General features: G+C 50.9%; 1 protein-coding gene across 1 annotated transcript; it reads left to right on the forward strand.

Annotated features, from left to right (window-relative positions):
* Positions 1–1,441: 1,441 nt before the first annotated feature.
* On the forward strand, positions 1,442–19,087 carry LOC116955901 (T-lymphocyte surface antigen Ly-9-like). The gene is made up of 8 exons (XM_076053679.1): positions 1,442–2,225; positions 6,392–6,564; positions 10,800–10,953; positions 11,597–11,769; positions 12,365–12,518; positions 14,531–14,815; positions 15,532–15,873; positions 18,264–19,087. The coding sequence occupies exons 1-8, from the start codon at positions 2,177–2,179 to the stop codon at positions 18,356–18,358; spliced, it is 1,425 nt and encodes a 474-aa protein (XP_075909794.1). The 5' UTR covers positions 1,442–2,176; the 3' UTR covers positions 18,359–19,087.

The raw sequence follows: 19,087 nt of genomic DNA on the forward strand, positions 1-19,087 counted from the left end.
CTAGCCACCGTGATGATGATGAGAGAGGGATAGAACCCACGACCTCCTGTATACCAGGCGAGGTAGTTAACATCTCCTAGCCACCGTGATGATGATGAGAGAGGGATAGAACCCACGACCTCCTGTATACCAGGCGAGGTAGTTAACATCTCCTAGCCACCGTGATGATGATGAGAGAGGGATAGAACCCACGACCTCCTGTATACCAGGCGAGGTAGTTAACATCTCCTAGCTACCGTGATGATGATGAGAGAGGGATAGAACCCACGACCTCCTGTGCACCAGGCGAGGTAGTTAACATCTCCTAGCCACCGTGATGATGATGAGAGAGGGATAGAACCCACGACCTCCTGTATACCAGGCGAGGTAGTTAACATCTCCTAGCTACCGTGATGATGATGAGAGAGGGATAGAACCCACGACCTCCTGTGCACAAGGCGAGGTAGTTAACATCTCCTATCCACCGTGATGATGATGAGAGAGGGATAGGACCCACGACCTCCTGTGTGCCAGGCGAGGTAGTTAACATCTCCTGGCCACCGTGATGATGATGAGAGAGGGATAGGACCCACGACCTCCTGTACACCAGGCGAGGTAGTTAACATCTCCTGGCCACCGTGGCGCCCGGTAGTGAGATGGACCCCCATCACCGTCCCGCCGCCAGTGAGGTCATCATGACGTCACGGTGCTAGGCTTCGCCCCGCCCCCCCCCCCACGTCACCTGGTCCCTGCGATTGGACATTAAGCCCGGCGGACTTCGTGCCGAGTGGACGCAGGGGTTGGACAAACTCTCGCGCGGGCGATTGCCGAGGGCGTCACTCACGCGACGAGATCTCGCGCGCACCGAAGTGGTAGCGCAACACTCTCCATAACACACCTTTATACACGGTTATACGTGTACATACATACACACAGGTGTAAATATACACACACACATACACAGGTGTGCATATACTTACATACACACAGGTGTAAATATACACACACATACACAGGTGTGCATATACATACATACACACAGGTGTGCATATGCATACATACACACAGGTGTAAATATACACACACATACACAGGTGTGCATATACATACATACACACAGGTGTAAATATACACACACATACACAGGTGTAAATATACACACACACATACACAGGTGTGCATATACATACATACACACAGGTGTAAATATACACACACATACACAGGTGTGCATATACATACATACACAACTGTGCATATACATACATACACACAGGTGTGCATATACACACACAGGTGTGCATATACATACATACACACAGGTGTGCATATACATACATACATACACACAGGTGTGCATATACACACACATACACAGGTGTGCATATACATACATACACACAGGTGTGCATATACATACATACACACAGGTGTGCATATACGCACACATACACAGGTGTGCATATACATACTTACACACAGGTGTGCATATACACACACATACACAGGTGTGCATATACATACTTACACACAGGTGTGCATATACATACATACACACAGGTGTGCATATATATACATACACAACTGTGCATATACACACACACATACACAACTGTGCATATACATATACACACACAGGTGTGCATATAAACACACACATACACAGGTGTGCATATACACACACATACACAGGTGTGCATATACACAAACAGGTGTGCATATACACATACACAATTGTGCATATACACACACATACACAGGTGTACATATACACACAGGTGTACATATACACACATACACAGGTGTATATACACACAGGTACATATACACACATACAGAGGTATATATAGTACGTGCACTGCACGGAAACTATAGGGGAGCATACACATATACGCGCAGGCGCATACGCAGGTTTCATTACGCGCACAGGCCCGCCTTAACAATTCAAACAAACAGCACTACACACACACACATCTGTACTATATATTGACACAGACACACACACACGCACACATCTGTTCACAGGGCAAATTCTTTTACCAAGAACCTAACACCTACACACACGCAACACCTGCACATATATACATACACACACACGCACAGGTACATACATACACACACATACACACACGCACAGGTACATACACACGCACACACGTACACAACCTGCACACACAGGTGAGCTCATCTTGGATCCATGGAGCACACCTGGTTCGTGATACCTTTGGTTTGGGCTACACTCGCAGGTGAGTGATAGAGGGGACCGGTGAGACGTAGGTGAGACACGGGGTAGAGGTGAGACACGGGTACAGGTGAGACACGGTGTACAGGTGAGACACGGGTACAGGTGAGACAGGAACAGGTGAGACACAGGTACAGGTGAGACAGGAACAGGTGAGACACAGGTACAGGTGAGACACGGTGTACAGGTGAGACACGGGTACAGGTGAGACACGGTGTACAGGTGAGACACGGTGTACAGGTGAGACAGGAACAGGTGAGACACGGGGTACAGGTGAGACATGGGTACAGGTGAGACACGGGTACAGGTGAGACACGGGCACAGGTGAGACACGGTGTACAGGAGAGACACGGTGTACAGGAGAGACACGGTGTACAGGTGAGACAGGAACAGGTGAGACACGGGTACAGGTGAGACACGGGTACAGGTGAGACAGGAACAGGTGAGACACGGGGTACAGGTGAGACACGGGTACAGGTGAGACAGGAACAGGTGAGACACGGGTACAGGTGAGACACGGTGTACAGGTGAGATGGGAACAGGTGAGACACGGGTACAGGTGAGACACGGATACAGATGAGATGGGAACAGGTAAGACACGGGCACAGGTGTAACACGGGTACAGGTGAGACACGGTGTACAGGTGAGACACGGGAACAGGTAAGATGGGAACAGGTGAGACACGGGTACAGGTGAGACACGGTGTACAGGTGAGACAGGGGTACAGGTGAGACAGGAACAGGTGAGACACGGGTACAGGTGAGACAGGAACAGGTGAGACACGGATACAGGTAAGATGGGGACAGGTGAGACACGCGTACAGGTGAGACATGGTGTACAGGTGAAACACGGGTACAGGTGAGACAGGAACAGGTGAGACACGGATACAGGTGAAACAGGCAGAGGTGAGATCAAGGCGACACAGGTGTGTTGCTGGTTTCACTTATGGGAAAAGGGTTTAGGCCTAACTACAGTACAGTTTTCCGGAGAAGCGAACGTCTGACCTAGGGTCAAGATCTCTGCAGTAGAGGCGAAGGGTTTTACTCTGCTGAGTGGGGAGAGTGCATGGATGGGAGTGGAGTGAGATGGGAGGCAGGAGAGTGCGTGGAGGGGAGTGGAGTGAGATGAGAGGGGAGAGTTAGGAGAGTGCGTGGAGGGGAGTAGAGTGAGATGAGAGGGGAGAGTTAGGAGAGTGCGTGGAGGGGAGTAGAGTGAGATGAGAGGGGAGAGGCAGGAGAGTCGTGGAGTGAGTAGAGTGAGATGAGAGGCAGGAGAGTGAGTGGAGTGAGTGGAGGGGAGTGGAGTGAGATGAGAGGCAGGAGAGTGAGTGGAGTGAGTGGAGGGGAGTAGAGTGAGATGAGAGGCAGGAGAGTGAGTGGAGTGAGTGAGTGCGTGGAGGGGAGTGGAGTGAGATGAGAGGGGAGAGGCAGGAGAGAGCGTGGAGGGGAGTGAAGTGAGATGAGAGGCAGGAGAGAGCGTGGAGGGGAGTGGAGTGAGATGAGAGGGGAGTGGAGTGAGATGAGAGGGAGAGGCAGGAGAGAGCGTGGAGGGGAGTGGAGTGAGATGAGAGGCAGGAGAGTGAGTGGAGGGGAGTAGAGTGAGATGAAAGGGGAGACAATATGTGAAGAACTCATTGAGATGATGGGTCAGAAAACTCGCCAAACAGCAGGTGACATTCGGGATGCCAAATATTTTTCAATAATTGTCGACTCCACCCCCCAGACGTGTCACATGCGGACCAATTGACGTTCGCATTCCGGTTTGTGAACAGCAGCGGGAATGTGGCGGGAGCGATTCCCTGGGCTCTGAGCCAATTGCGAACCACCGCTGGTAAAAGTTGAGCAGGCTGTGTGACTCTGAAGGCGGAGGGCCTTGTGTTGGACCTCTCAAACTGTAGAGGTCAGTCACGTGACAATGCAACTTGTCAGGGAAATACAAATTGGGGCCACAGGCCCCACCTGAAACTTAAAAACCCCCTGTGCTAGAGTCTGTGCCTTGCGCAGCGCGTTAACTTAACTTAGTTTGCTGTTGACGCATTAGACGGCAGTAGTCCAGGGGCTGACGAGTTGCTGCTGTTGTTTTCACAAGATGGCATCGCTGCGCACGTTTTGCTCTTCATCCACGCACAGATGGTGGGAAAAGTCTTGCGGAAGGCAGAGATGTTCAGAACTGGCATTAACAAATCGCTTGTCCAGTACTCGGCGGGGTGCTCGGGGGCAGAGTGGAGGAATTGCGCCCGCATTTTAGAGAGGCCTTGCGTGGTGTGTGCCACAATGATAATGAGAAGAGAGGCACTCGAATTGAGGCCGCTGGACTACGTGCTGAATTGGACTCCCTAGAGACTAGATGGTGCTCATGGCGCGTTTCCGGGACGTCATACTTGACCGGTTCCACGCTGCAAGCATGCGCCTACGGAAAAGTGACGTTGGCATCTCTGTTAACGGCGCAGCCTTTGGTCTCTGTTGAGGGATTTTGTGGCGGGAGAGCGAGACCAGTTTGAGCGCCTTTGAAAGGGCAAGCCTTGAATGTGACCGGTGTCTCTCTCGGTCATATAAGCACGATCCTCAGCGAGAGAGGAAACGCGAAACACTTGCAGATGAGAGCTCAGAGGCCAGGTGTGACACTTGAGGGGAGGGAGAAGTTCAAAATTGAAACATTGCATGTGGTCATCGATAAGCTCGTGGCATGCCTTGAACATCGCTCGGACGCTTGCGAGCGTTTGACCGGTCTCTTTGGAGTTCTGTTCATGTCAGATCAGGTGTCTAAGAGCGATGTCACAGTGGAAAAGGTAAATGCCCTCTCCGCTGCGTATCCATCAGACCTGGACGTGTACTTTTGCCAACGAACTCATCCAATTCTCAAGTCTTTCGTGTCTGACTCTGAGGATGAGAGGTGCCCAACTAAGTTGCTCGAGACGTTGCAGGGCAACTTCATCTGCTAGTCAACGTTCCCCAATGTCTTCGCGGCACTTCGGATTTGTCTAACTTTGCCAGGGTGGGCGGACATTTTCCCTTTGAAGCAGAATAAAAAATGAGCTGTGGAGTAGCGCGTTGCCACCAAACACGTCTCAGCTCATTGTCACCCGTGTCAATAGAGTCCGACCGTGTCCGACAGCGAGATTGTGACGATCGAGTGGATGATTTTGCGAGGAGGAAGATAAGAAAGACACCAATATAGGAAAGCGGGTGGGGTTGTGGGGGGGGCCTCCAAAAGACACGTGACCAGGGGCCTCACAGGACCATGATCAGGCCCTGGATGAGAGGGGAGAGTGAGTGGAGTGAGTGGAGTGAGTGGGGTGAGATGAGAGGCAGGAGAGTGAGTGGAGTGGAGGGGAGTGAGTGGGGTGAGATGAGAGGCAGGAGAGTGAGTGGAGTGGAGGGGAGTAGAGTGAGATGAGAGGGGAGAGCGAGTGGAATGAGTGGGGGGGAGTGGGGTGATGAGAGGCAGGAGAGTTAAGTGGAGTGGAGAGAGAGGGGAGAGTGAGATGAGACTGAGTGAGTGGAGTGGAGGGGAGTGGAGTGATATGAGAGGCAGGAGAGTGAGTGGAGTGAGTGGAGAGAGAGGGGAGAGTGAGATGAGACTGAGTGAGTGGAGTGAGTGAGTGGAGTGAGAGGGGAGAGTGAGTGGAGTGAGTGGGAGTGGAGTGATATGAGAGGCAGGAGAGTGAGTGGAGTGAGTGGAGAGAGAGGGGAGAGTGAGATGAGACTGAGTGAGTGGAGTGAGTGAGTGGAGTGAGAGGGGAGAGTGAGTGGAGTGAGTGGGAGTGGAGTGATATGAGAGGCAGGAGAGTGAGTGGAGTGAGTGGAGAGAGAGGGGAGAGTGAGATGAGACTGAGTGAGTGGAGTGAGTGAGTGGAGTGAGAGGGGAGAGTGAGTGGAGTGAGAGGGGAGAGTGAGTGGAGTGAGTGGGAGTGGAGTGATATGAGAGGCAGGAGAGTGAGTGGAGTGAGTGGAGAGAGAGGGGAGAGTGAGATGAGACTGAGTGAGTGGAGTGAGTGAGTGGAGTGAGAGGGGAGAGTGAGTGGAGTGAGAGGGGAGAGTGAGTGGAGTGAGTGGGAGTGGAGTGATATGAGAGGCAGGAGAGTGAGTGAGTGGAGTGAGTGAGATGAGAGTGAGAGGGGAGAGTGGGTGGGGGCAGTGGGGTCAGGAGTGCTTCTCGTGTGCTTTGCAGGAGCCGTGGCAGGAGTTTTCGTCATTCAGCCGACCTTGGATGCGATTCAAACAGTGAACAGGGACGTTCTCTTCAGCGTCAGTTACTCCGGGAATGTGGCCGACACACAGATCACGTGGACGTTCAAAAACAACATCGCGCAATGGAAATCCGGCAACTTGAGCGATAACGCCGTGAGTTTACGATTCACACTCTTTGCTCGTTTATATATTTTTTTTGTTTTTAACGATCAGCCACCTCTGCGCGCCGTTCAGTGCCGGATGAAGCTAAGTGTGGGGCCTGTAGCATGTGATGTTATAAAGGGGCCCTTAATAAATAAATAATAAATAAACCACACTAATGTTTAACTTGCACAGTTCAGTAATTGAATTTTTTTCTATTCGCTATACAGCCAGAAAATACGACAAATCGCTCACCTTAAACACCCGGTCGGTCGTAAAAGTTGAAGGCGGTATAGTACTATAGTAATAGAGCAAGTGCAGAATCACTGAACCGGAATTGATAGTTTGAAAGCATTTAGCGAGCGGGGGCCCTTGATACTACACGTGTAGTAGCTACTACTAGTATTGAGTCATAAGATGAGGATACAACAACAGAGTGAGTTAGCAGCTACTACACGTGTAGTAGCTACTACTAGCAGCTACTACACGTGTAGTAGCTACTACTAGTAGCTATAGTAGCTACTACACGTGTAGTAGCTACTACTAGTATTGAGTCACAAGATTTGAGGATACAACAACAGAGTGAGTTAGCAGCTACTACACGTGTAGTAGCTACTACTAGCAGCTACTACACGTGTAGTAGCTACTACTAGCAGCTACTACACGTGTAGTAGCTACTACTAGTAGCTATAGTAGCTACTACACGTGTAGTAGCTACTACTAGTATTGAGTCATAAGATTTGAGGATACAACAACAGAGTGAGTTAGCAGCTACTACACGTGTAGTAGCTACTACTAGCAGCTACTACACGTGTAGTAGCTACTACTAGTAGCTATAGTAGCTACTACACGTGTAGTAGCTACTACTAGTATTGAGTCACAAGATTTGAGGATACAACAACAGAGTGAGTTAGCAGCTACTACACGTGTAGTAGATACTACTAGCAGCTACTACACGTGTAGTAGCTACTACTAGTAGCTATAGTAGCTACTACACGTGTAGTAGCTACTACTAGTATTGAGTCATAAGATTTGAGGATACAACAACAGAGTGAGTTAGCAGCTACTACACGTGTAGTAGCTACTACTAGCAGCTACTACACGTGTAGTAGCTACTACTAGTAGCTATAGTAGCTACTACACGTGTAGTAGCTACTACTAGTATTGAGTCACAAGATTTGAGGATACAACAACAGAGTGAGTTAGCAGCTACTACACGTGTAGTAGATACTACTAGCAGCTACTACACGTGTAGTAGTTACTACTAGTAGCTATAGTAGCTACTACACGTGTAGTAGCTACTACTAGTAGCTATTGTAGCTACTACACGTGTAGCTGCTACTACACGTGTAGTAGCTACACGTGTAGTAGCTACAATAGCTGCTACATGTGTAATAAACGACTTCCACGACGACTCTTGACTGGTGTCTTTTTATTATTACACGCTTTTACTGGTAGGAACGAAGTTGTAAACTGAGTGTACCAGCCTGCAATAGATTAATGTGTCCGTCCGTCCGTCCCCTTTCAATACTTTAACGAAGTGAAATCTCGTGCTGTTGGGTGTAAAATCAGCAATAGACAGCGCAGAGACTTGTCCTACCAGCCCACCCTGCAGGGACCTGTTATTTAACTCACTGTCTGTCGTTGTTGTATCCTCAAATCTTGTAACTCAATTGTAACCCACTTCCCAATGTGGTATCGACTGCAAACTTTGCTATACTTGTGTCATACTGATGACAATACTATATTCTATTAAAACAAATTTAGACCATCTTATTTTTACATGTTAGATGTTCCGGTTTGGCTCTTAATTGTCCACGCTCAACTGACGTCGCCTGTGATTGGCCACGGTCCCCCTGACGTCGTGGTGAGCTTCGCGGGCCACTTCCTGGAGTCGTGGAAGTTCTGCCATTACGAGTTTAAAATTAAAAAAAAAAGTACTCTTAAATATTACTTATTCCGAACAGAATTCCTGCACAGTTCCGCTCCTCCCTCTCTCCGTGCATTTCCCGTCCTTCCAACTGGCGTAGACGAGGCGCTCTCTCTCTCCGTCCCGCAGTCAGAGTTCGCCTCCCCCCCCCCCCCCCCTCTTTATCTCTCTCTCTCTCGAGCTCCGTTGGCGGATCCGCCACGTGGTCGATGGCCAGGAGGGGTTTGAGCAGCGACGAAGCTTCCCACACCGACCACGGGTCCAGCCTGCGGAGCTAAGCTCCGCCTCTAGCCACGCCCCCTCGTGGAACCTTCCCGATGGTTCCCGAATGGTCTCGCTGGCTCCGCCCAGATGTAATCCCCGCTCAGGATTGGACGCCGGTTACCCGATAGTGGCCGTGCAGTTACCCCTTGTCGCCCAATGGATGGTGGTCTCTCATTACATATAGTATAGTGTAGGGCAATGCATAGTACTCTATAGTGTTTAGGGTAGTGTATAGGGTAGTGTATAGGGTAGTGTATAGGGTAGTGTATAGGGTAGTGCATTGGGTAGTGTATAGGGTAGTGTATAGGGTAGTGTATAGGGTAGTGTATAGAGTAGTGTTTAGGCTAGTGTATAGGGTAGTGTATAGGGTAGTGTATAGGGTAGTGTATAGGGTAGTGTATAGGGTAGTGTATAGAGTAGTGTATAGACTAGTGTATAGGGTAGTGTATAGAGTAGTGTATAGGGTAGTGTATAGGGTAGTGTATTGGGTAGTGTATAGAGTAGTGTATAGACTAGTGTATAGGGTAGTGTATTGAGTAGTGTATAGGGTAATGTATAGAGTAGTGTATAGGGTAATGTATAGGGTAGTGTATTGGGTAGTGTATTGGGTAGTGTATAGGGTAGTGTAAAGGGTAGTGCATAGGGTAGTGTATAGTAGTGTATAGGATAGTGTATAGAGTATAGTGTAGTGTATAGGGTAGTGTATAGGGTAGTGTATAGGGTAGTGTATAGAGTAGTGTATAGGGTAGTGTATAGAGTAGTGTATAATGTAGTGTATATGGTAGTGTATAGGGTAGTGTATAGAGTAGTGTGTAGGGTAGTGTATAGGGTAGTGTATAGGGTAGTGTATAGAGTAGTGTATAGGGTAGTGTATTGAGTAGTGTATAGGGTAATGTATAGTGTATAGGGTAGTGTATAGGGTAGTGTATTGGGTAGTGTATTGGGTAGTGTATAGGGTAGTGTATAGGGTAGTGTATAGGGTATTGTATAGTGCAGTGTATAGAGTAGTGTATAGGGTAGTGTATTGAGTAGTGTATAGGGTAGTGAATAGTGCAGCGTATAGAGTAGTGTATAGGGTAGTGTTTTAAGTAGTGTATAGGGTAGTGTATTGAGTAGTGTATAGGGTAGTGGATAGGGTAGTGTATAGTAGTGACTACTTATGCAGCTACTTGTGCTACGAGGATCTTCCGGCACTGGCATCGTTACCTCCGGCGGGAATGCGTCGCTTTGTTGATTCATTCTGTCGTAAAGCGTCACCAACAGCGGCTTTCATCTTTTAGCGTTGCACAAACCAGGAAAGAAGAACAACACACAACCGGTTCATCCGCCACTAAGTCACCCATTGGGTCCGTTCTGTTTACGTGACAACCCTTTACTAATTGGCTGTGTCGGGTGGTGGCGGGTTTTACGACACGCTCTAACCCCAGCGAAAAATGTTTTACTGTGGATAATATTACGACTACTACGGCTACTACGTGGCGAAATGTTAACTACCTCGCCTGGTCTGCAGGAGGTCGTGGGTTTGATCCCGACACTGACGCCTGCTGCTGTATATTTGTGTGTCATTCCCGGGGTCAATGTTCCATCCCCGGGGTCAATGTGCCATCCCCGGGGTCAATGTGTCATTCCTGAGGTCAATGTTCCATCCCCCGGGGTCAATATGCTATCCCCGGGGTCAATGTGCCATCCCTGAGGTCAATGTTACATCCCCGGGGTCAATATGCCATCCCTGAGGTCAATGTGCCATCCCTGAGGTCAATGTTACATCCCCGGGGTCAATGTGCCATCCCCGAGGTCAATGTGTCATCCTCGGGGTCAATGTTCCATCCCCGGGGTCAATGTTCCATCCCCGGGGTAAATGTGCCATTCCCGGGGTCACTGTGCAATCCCCGGGGTCAATGTTCCATCCCTGGGGTCAATGTTCCATCCCCGGGGTCAATGAGCAATCCCAGGGGTCAATGCGCAATCCCTGCGTGCTTTCCCCCCGTAACCCCCCCCCCCGCCCCCCCCCCACCACCCCCCACCCCCGCTTGCGTTGCCCCCACCGCCGCAGATTCACGCCAGCTACCGAGGACGCGTCGCGCTGTACCCCAACGGCTCCCTGCTCCTCAGGGGCGTGTCGCTCTCCGACGCCGGCTCTTACACCGTCGGCATCGTGGACTTCGCCACGGCGGACGGCGCGGCGGCCGTCAGGCTCCACGTTTACGGTAGGCGGCGCTCCCCGCTGAGCGCGCTAGGCGCCGGGCGGCGGTGGCTGCGATGGGCGCCGAGCTTTGGGAAAGCGCTAGCGGCCCGACGCAATCGGCGGCCCCGTCGCGGCCCACCGCGGAGGCGACCCGGTCCGCTGACGGCCGGCTCGCCAACTTTGTGCGGCGGGGCGGCTCGGTAGACGCTGGCCGCCTCTGAAACAACCGCGTGCTTTCGAGTATTTGGCGCGATTGATGATGATGATGATGCTGATGGTGATGATGATGATGAGCCGCCAACTTGAGATTTTATTCGTTGTGTTACCACAGCTCAGTTGGGGGGGGGCCTTACCTCGGACCCTGTGCAATTCCAACATATGCTGGTCTCGGCTGGCGGTTCCAGGTCGAAAGAGAGAATTCTCATCATTGCGGATCGTTGACATTGCGTGGAGGGGAGTGGAGTGAGATGAGAGGGGAGAGGCAGGAGAGTGTGTGGAGGGGAGTGGAGTGAGATGAGAGGTAGGAGTGTCCGTGGAGGGGAGTGAGATGGGAGGGGAGAGGTAGTAGAGTGCGTGGAGGGGAGTGGAGTGAGATGAGAGGATGGAGTGTGAGTGTGTTGCGTGCTTCTCCTCTCCTCGTCGCTTCCCCTTGCGTCCTCCCCCAGAGTCCGTGGGAGCGATCAACGTCATTCCGCCGATGTCGAATGTGACCGGGGTGGTTGGCAGTGACGTCCTCTTCAGCATCAACTACGTGGAGAACGATAACGACCCGCAAATAACGTGGACATTCACGTCTCGCATAGCGCAATGGAAATCGAGCAACACGAGCGATAACTCGGTGAGTCTTCGATGTTTTTGGTTGTTCTTCTTCTTTTATTGTCACCGCCACGTGCCGTAGAAACCTGCCATTATTCTTAGAAATGTGTATGACAAGTCACGTGCTGAATCTTTATTTTGCTGAAACCGATAAAAATATTTTGCTCCTCATAATATTGTTCATAATAAAGGTTTTTGGGGTAGATCGCGTTATTTATAAACGTGTCCTAACCCTCCACCACCCGACACGGCCAATCGGCAAAAAAGTGTCAGGTTGACAAAAGACAAAATAGTTCACTACTTTAGCCTCACACCGGTGTGTTGAAGAGTGAATCCACATTTACAGTTTGATTAGCACGACGTTTCGCTGGTAATTACATCCAGCATCATCGGGCAATTCGCCAGAATGGTAAAGCCCTCACTTGCTCCCGGTCTGATATAGAGCAGCAGGGTGACGTTAATCCCCAATCCACGTGATCGCTCTACAGCACAGTAGTTTCCATATCTTCACAACAGTGCTGTTGAGGCTTTCCCGCGGAAAAAAAAAAATTCGCAAAAATGAAATTCCAGCAGCTGCTCATGGCTCTCCCAAATTGTTTGCGTGTTCTGTGCTGCAGATTCACTTTGTCTACCGTAACCGTGTCGTACTGCACTCCAACGGCTCCCTGCTCCTCAAGAACGTCTCCTTGAGTGACAGCGGCTCTTATGGGGTCGTCTTGGTGGACAACAAAAAGCCGGATGGCAAAGCCAGCGTCAGGCTGAACGTGTACGGTAAGCAACAGGTTTCCTTACATCGACGGTTGAAACACTCCTCTTCTACGTGCGAATGTTTATTTTATTTTTTAATCGACGTGATCTTTTGAGATTCCGGGTTTTTCCATTTGGAGGGTGCTTATTTGGGTTTCCTGTTCAGGCCCCGCCAATTCATATTCAAGCCCCGCCCTCTCCCTCTTCAAGCCCCGCCCTTTTCTGTTGATGCCCCGCCCTTTTCCTCTTCAGCCCCGCCCCTTCCCATTCAAACCCCCGCCCTCTTCCTCTTCAGGACCCGCCCCCTTCCTGTTTTTCATACCATGATGTCTAAGAATATTCATATGTGGCGGTCGTCATTCTGAACATTTTGACTCTCCAAATGCCAAGACTTGCCGTGAATTAAAACAGCTCAGATTCTGAGTGTGGATTTCCTGCACTGGGCACGGTTGCAGTGGGTATTGCTCGCGTAATACGCCATACCCACTACCGACCTGGTTTAGCGCCAGCCACGGGTCAACAGGGAGCAACAGCGAGTCCGGCCTGTGCCAAGTAACGCCGTTAGGCCAGGGAACCCAGAGGGTGGTTGGGAACCGGAGGGACACACCCCAGGCCCCCATGGGGGGGGGGGGGGCTGGGGGACTACCCAATATTCCAGGTCCCTCCTGAAGGTTCCAGAGAGTAGGCGTGGCCAGGGGTGGAGTGACCTTGGGAACCGCATACAAGCCGGACCTCTGAATGGGTTTAGGCCAGTCGTCGTCAAGCAGAAGACCCGAAGACCAGCCAAGACCCTGGGGACCCTCGGACCCGAAGTCCTTGTCAGGGCCAGGACCGAGTTGGCCGGTAGTCGGGACCCGAGGACCTTGGCTTGGTCGGGTCAGGCTAGCCTCCCCTAGGTCCCCCCTCTAGCCGGATGGGCTGTGAGATAGAGAGTGGTCCCAGTGATTAGGGCACGCTAGCCCAGAGGCTATACCTCCCCAGGGTATCGGGTGAAGGGGGCCATTACCCCCTTGTGTCATGGACCTTGTGTTACCGTTATTATTGCTGTGAATAAACGTGCTGCATCCAGAGAGGACTTGTCTCCATCTGTACCCACTACACAGTTCAAACAGCAGCAGTGATGTCATTCCTGGTCACGCCTTGTTAGTTCAAGGGAGGATTTATTTGTTACAGTTCCGTGTCACTGGTTATCATCCCAAGCCATCAAACCTGTTTTGCAACTTCTCGTTTGAATGCTACTTAGTGTGCCTCTTCTGGTTTTCCTTAACCATCGGAATGCAATTAATACACATGTACAGGGTGCTTCAAGGAAATGTTTAACAATTCTGAGAATTTGCAACAGTACCACAAGAAAGGTGCCCCAGGGCTCTAGAGCCCATCTGGAGAGGATTCCAGGCCACGTGTTGACAACGATGGCGAACAAGTGGAGACTCTCTGACTTTTTGAAAATATTAACATTACATTTGTTATCGTGTTACATTGTATCCATTCTTTTTTTCCATTAGGAACGATAGCCCCATATAAGTGTTTGAAAAAAATGTAAGCACCCTGTATGTCTAACTGGACAATATGACACTTAATATACATTTTTGTAAAAGGCATACAGTATATACAACAACTTCCTGTCTAGGCCCCACCCATCCCCCTCCTAACCAGATTGAGCTTGTGTGGGAAGTGGTGGGGGTCTTCGGATAAGCTTGTTAATCAATATAATCAATAATAGTGAGATGTAATGTGCGGGACTCAGGGTCTGCAGATGACGCAGGTTTGGTCACTCGGACTTTGGCATCAGCCGTGCGGATATCAGGAGTCTTAGGCACTGTGGCTGGACACTCGGCTCTTTCTACGGTTTCCTCGCACCAAGTTAATGGAGGTAGTTTGAAACAGGGCTTCTCTAGTAAGTCCCGGCGGAAGAAGATAAGGGGTTGTATGAATGTCAACATGAGCATTGCTTTCGCAGGGCAGGTTTGTGTTGGCCCACGACTTATCCACTGATCTCCGCCCCCCCGACCCCCACCACCGCAAATTCCACGTAGAGGTCATCACGGACACGATACTGCACATTGCACCCTCGCAGCTGACGCTGGGAGGCAGCGCAACCCTGCAGTGCTCGGCAGCAAACGTGACCAAAAACACCGGGCTCTCGTTCACCTTCTACAAGTACGACGCTGCCATCGCCACGCTCCAGGCCAGCGGAAGCTCAACCAGCGTGAACCGCAGCATCAGCAACGTTACATATGGAGATCGCGGAATTTACTCCTGCTATGCTGAGAATCCCGTGAGCAATGGAATGAGCGCCTCCGTTCTTCTGGAGCTCGAATGTGAGTAGCGGTGAGAGCCCCTGGCATTGCTTTAAGTGGTGGCCATGCTTAGGCCATAAGCAAGCTAAAGCAATAGCTCAGGGCCCCTGGAAGTAGATGGTGGAGGCGGCCTAGCGCAAATCAGTGTTAATAATAGTCAGCAAGACCACAGATACTTGCCAAAGCTAGCAAGTCAATTAAATACTGCCTCTGAAGAAATTGCATTATGCACATCTAATATTCCCTTCACAAGTTCCCATCCGAACAGCCGAGACCTTAACATCAACCAATCCATACGAAACAAGAAGAATGTGAAACCTGAAAATAGCTCACTTTTCATACAATAGTATTGCCATTGGTAAGGAATAAAATAAAGTTCACCATCGCACTTGGCACATTTTTAGCCAATGAAACGACAAGTTATTAGCAATTGCATAACGAACTTGATATGAGAGACAACGTGCACCATTAGTGAAAGATCGATTCCATAGAAATCCCCTTCGTATCTAGACTTCCCCTCGACACCACATTTCCCAGCACCTCCGATTGCACGGTTGGCTACGCGCGGTGCGAAAGAAGTTGAACATACACGTACATGCATCTACAATTCTCTTTCTCCACACCTCAAAGTCACGTCCGTGACGACCAACAGCTTAACAGCCAAATCAAACGAAACAATAATGAGAGGAATTCACTAAAATGGCAGTGACTGATAGCAATATCCCACTTTTCCACAGGCAAAGCCAACGGCAGCAAGACAACCCTGAGCGTCCCCGCTGTAAACACCTTTACTTTTGCGCAAGGCGCCGACCTGCTGCTCTCCGTGGACTACGCGTTCCTCGGCAAGGCCTCCGTCCGGTGGACGTTCGGCGGGAAGGCCGTGGCCGGGTGGATCCTGCCGGGCGGCGCAGAGGACCCGCAGGAGCTCCTTCAAGGGTCCGGCTACGCAGGACGGACGACAGCCTATGGCAACGGGTCGCTGAAAATCAAGTCGATGCAACTCTGGGACCTGGGGAGCTACAACTTCATGGCCGTGCCGTGCCGTGGAGACGCGTCGAGTGCAGTTTTCACTCTGGCCAGTAAGGGCACTGCAGGTCGCCATTTTTTTTGGGATGGCCACCATTTTATTTTTTTGTGAAGGTTTTATGATTATCTTCCGAATTAGGGTTTTTGGCAGTTCTGGTCGCTTTTGTATATTTCTTTGCCACGTGCCTAGACACTAGGAGTCTGAAGATAGGCTTCTCTCAGACAAAGTTGATGAAGGTAGCTTAGAAACGGGGGGGACTCCCATAGCTCGGATCACAGGTTCCGGTTGGGGAATATAAGTTTGATGTGGTAGAGGACTGCATGGAATAGTATCACACTCCAAGCTCGACGATCCACTCTCTTTGCCTACATTTGACTTCCCCACCCTGTCATGTTGCTGCCAAACCAAATCCGAAGCCACTCGCGTGATTTGCGTGCATTTCGTGGGGAAAACTCTGTATGCACGCTTTGTGAGTTGTGAAACCTGTTGTCTTTTTTGGGGGGGAGCAAAGTCCCCATCTAGACTCCGATCATAACGGACGATGGTCTCCCAGAGTCTCAAAGAAGACTCCCATCCTGAAAAAATACTTCTCAAGCAGTTGCCCTCTTGGTGTGAGAGGGCAATGTTGCGGTGCGTTTTGTGAGCAATGCCAACAGGGCAAAGGCTAGAGCGTTTTGACTGTTGTCTAACCTCATCACCCAATCACATCCACCACAGTGGCTACCGGGGGGGGGGGGGGGGGGGGCAATTTCAAGGCGGCTGAGTCAAGCCCTCTGTTTTTTAAATGTAATTGCCGAGGAACAATGTAGTAGACGAGAAAAAAATCGAAACTCTATTCCTGGCCCAAGAAATCCCCGCAGAGTGGAGCCAGGGAGACTGTAAGCCCCATCGATGAGCCTCCAAAATCAACCGGCAATCACCGTGGCTAACCACGTGGCATGTCTGAATGCTTCCTGGTCAGGAGAGGCTGCTGTTCGGCTGTGAGGAGCTGGACCAGCATGGCCTGGAACTGTGTGGAATATACAAAGGTCCAGTGGACTTGTTTCATTCATCACAAGAAGCGGACAGCCATTTAGATCGTAGCAGGATAGCATCAAACAACAGGGGGGGGGGGGGGGTGGCTCTTTTTCTTGAACAAACAAGGGAAAGAATGTGAGCACGTGGCGATGAGGTGTGCGTGGAAAGCCGACCGTTAAGGACCTTCATACAGGCCACCATACTTCAACAGGGATTAACGTTGGTACTGCTATTTTAGTACACACAATGGACAGGAAGTACAAGATCAATGGCCTCGCATAATGCGCGTTGATTTATTGTATTAATCCCCCGCCCCCCCCCCCACACTTCAGGAGTGCACAAGTGTTGTCATTACATCTACGCCTCTAAGGAACGAAACAGGTGGACTTTTCCGCAAATCTGGCTGTTGCCTGATGAAGCTGGTTGTAATTACTGGCGAAACGTCGTACTCAGATTGTAAATGTCGTGGCTTGGCTCTCTCACACACACAACCGGTGTGCTGCACGAGTGTACTGGCATAGCATTGGCTACTGACATAAAAGGGGATCTGCGGCGTACGGCAGTCCTGACATCACCAGGCCGGGATAGACACGAGAGGGGGGATCTAGGGGAAAGGTCACAGAAGGGCCACTCCAGGAACCCGCTGGTCGGTTCCGGAAAGGGGGCGTGGCTGAAGAGAAGCGAGGCCACGCTGACGGCATAAGAGGAGGCCCCTGTGGGGGACCTCGGGGCTGTTGTTGGAGTGGGATCCCCGTCGTGCTGCTGAAGTCCTTCGTCGCCATTCTTCTCGTCGTCTTCACCGTTCTTCTCGTTGTCGTCTCCGTCTCTACCATCTCGGGGCGCCCCTAAGTCCGACAGCCTACCAACTGCCCTGGCTGAGTAGTGTCGCCGATAATAGACGGACTAATCATTAAAGTGTGTTAATCCCGATGGTGCTCGTTGATAAAGAAGTGCTTTCAAGTCTTATCGTCTCCGGGTTAGTCACTACACTAGTAACGATTTTGCATGTTCTGTTTACGTGACAAACCTTACTAACTGGCTGTGTTGTGTGGTGGCGGGTTTAATGACACATTTAAATATTTACGCGATCTAACCCAAACAAAACTGTATTATGAAGGACCTTCATGTTGGCGGGCAGCCCCAATTAAACCTGCATGGTCAGGGATCAGTGATCCCTTGTTCACCTTCGGGTGCGACAGGGAAGTCCTCTGGCTCTTACCACTGACACATTTTTTCGACCACGCAGTCTTGAGGTTCCTTCTGTGGCTGCACCAGCGCTGAGATTTGTTTTCCTCTTTCCAAGGAGCTGGAGACTCCGCTGGCTACTGCTGAACCTAGAGCCCACCCTAGAGTGGCGGCGCCTAATAATGTTTGTCCGTTTGTGTGTGTGTGTGCGCGTATGTGCCTATCTTTCCCACACCGCAGAGACCAATTCGCTGGCATCCCACTGCTTGGTCAGCAAAAGTGAAGCGGCGACTGTGGCTATGGGGCTGCTGGCGCTGCTGCTGCTGTTCTCCTAACCATCCTGAGGTCCGAGAGGCAAGTGGCAGGAGGAAGTCACCGCCCAAAGCTCCGCTGCATCATGCCCAGAAAAATCCCAACGCAAAGCCACGGCGTGATTACCGCGCACCGCGATACATACCCACACATGCCCCAAGAGCAATGCCATGCTCCGCAAGAGTGTACCACCGCATGGCACGATTTACTACAATAGATCGCGGAGTGCCACTATGCACCCACCCCACCACCACCACCTTCACTGCCCATGGATTCCCTTTACCACCGAGAATGCGTATGTTTGTATGCATGTCGAACTTTCTTCTGTCAAGTTGAAGGAGACCTTCTATCCGAGCCATGCTCGGATAGAAGGTCTCCGGACTCGATTGAGAGGTATTGGCTTGCCAAGAGGGTGGCAGCAGCCGCTGAGGCGAGAGCCCCTTGGGCATGGGGAGGAGTTTGGAGAGGCCGTGGAGTGGGGACCGCCGGGCAGCCTCAAACCATTCGACGCCTTCGGAGGGGTCGACGGGACGTGGCCCCGGATGTTCTCAGTCGGGGTGGGGGCGTAACGTTGACCTCAACCGAGGAGATAGTCGAGAGGCGGAAGGGAACACTTTGATGAGCCCCTCGACCCGGTGGACGTGCCCCTCCTATCAGGAGGCAGCCCTGGAAGCAGCTGGTGGGGTCGCATCCTCCATCGCGGCTCCACTCCTGTTCGTGATTTTCCGAGGTATGCAGAGTATCCAGTACGG

Source organism: Petromyzon marinus, chromosome 62, assembly GCF_048934315.1.
Source record: "Petromyzon marinus isolate PM22_M1 ecotype Great Lakes invasive population chromosome 62, UKy_Petmar_22M1.pri1.0, whole genome shotgun sequence".
Lineage (NCBI taxonomy): Eukaryota > Metazoa > Chordata > Hyperoartia > Petromyzontiformes > Petromyzontidae > Petromyzon > Petromyzon marinus.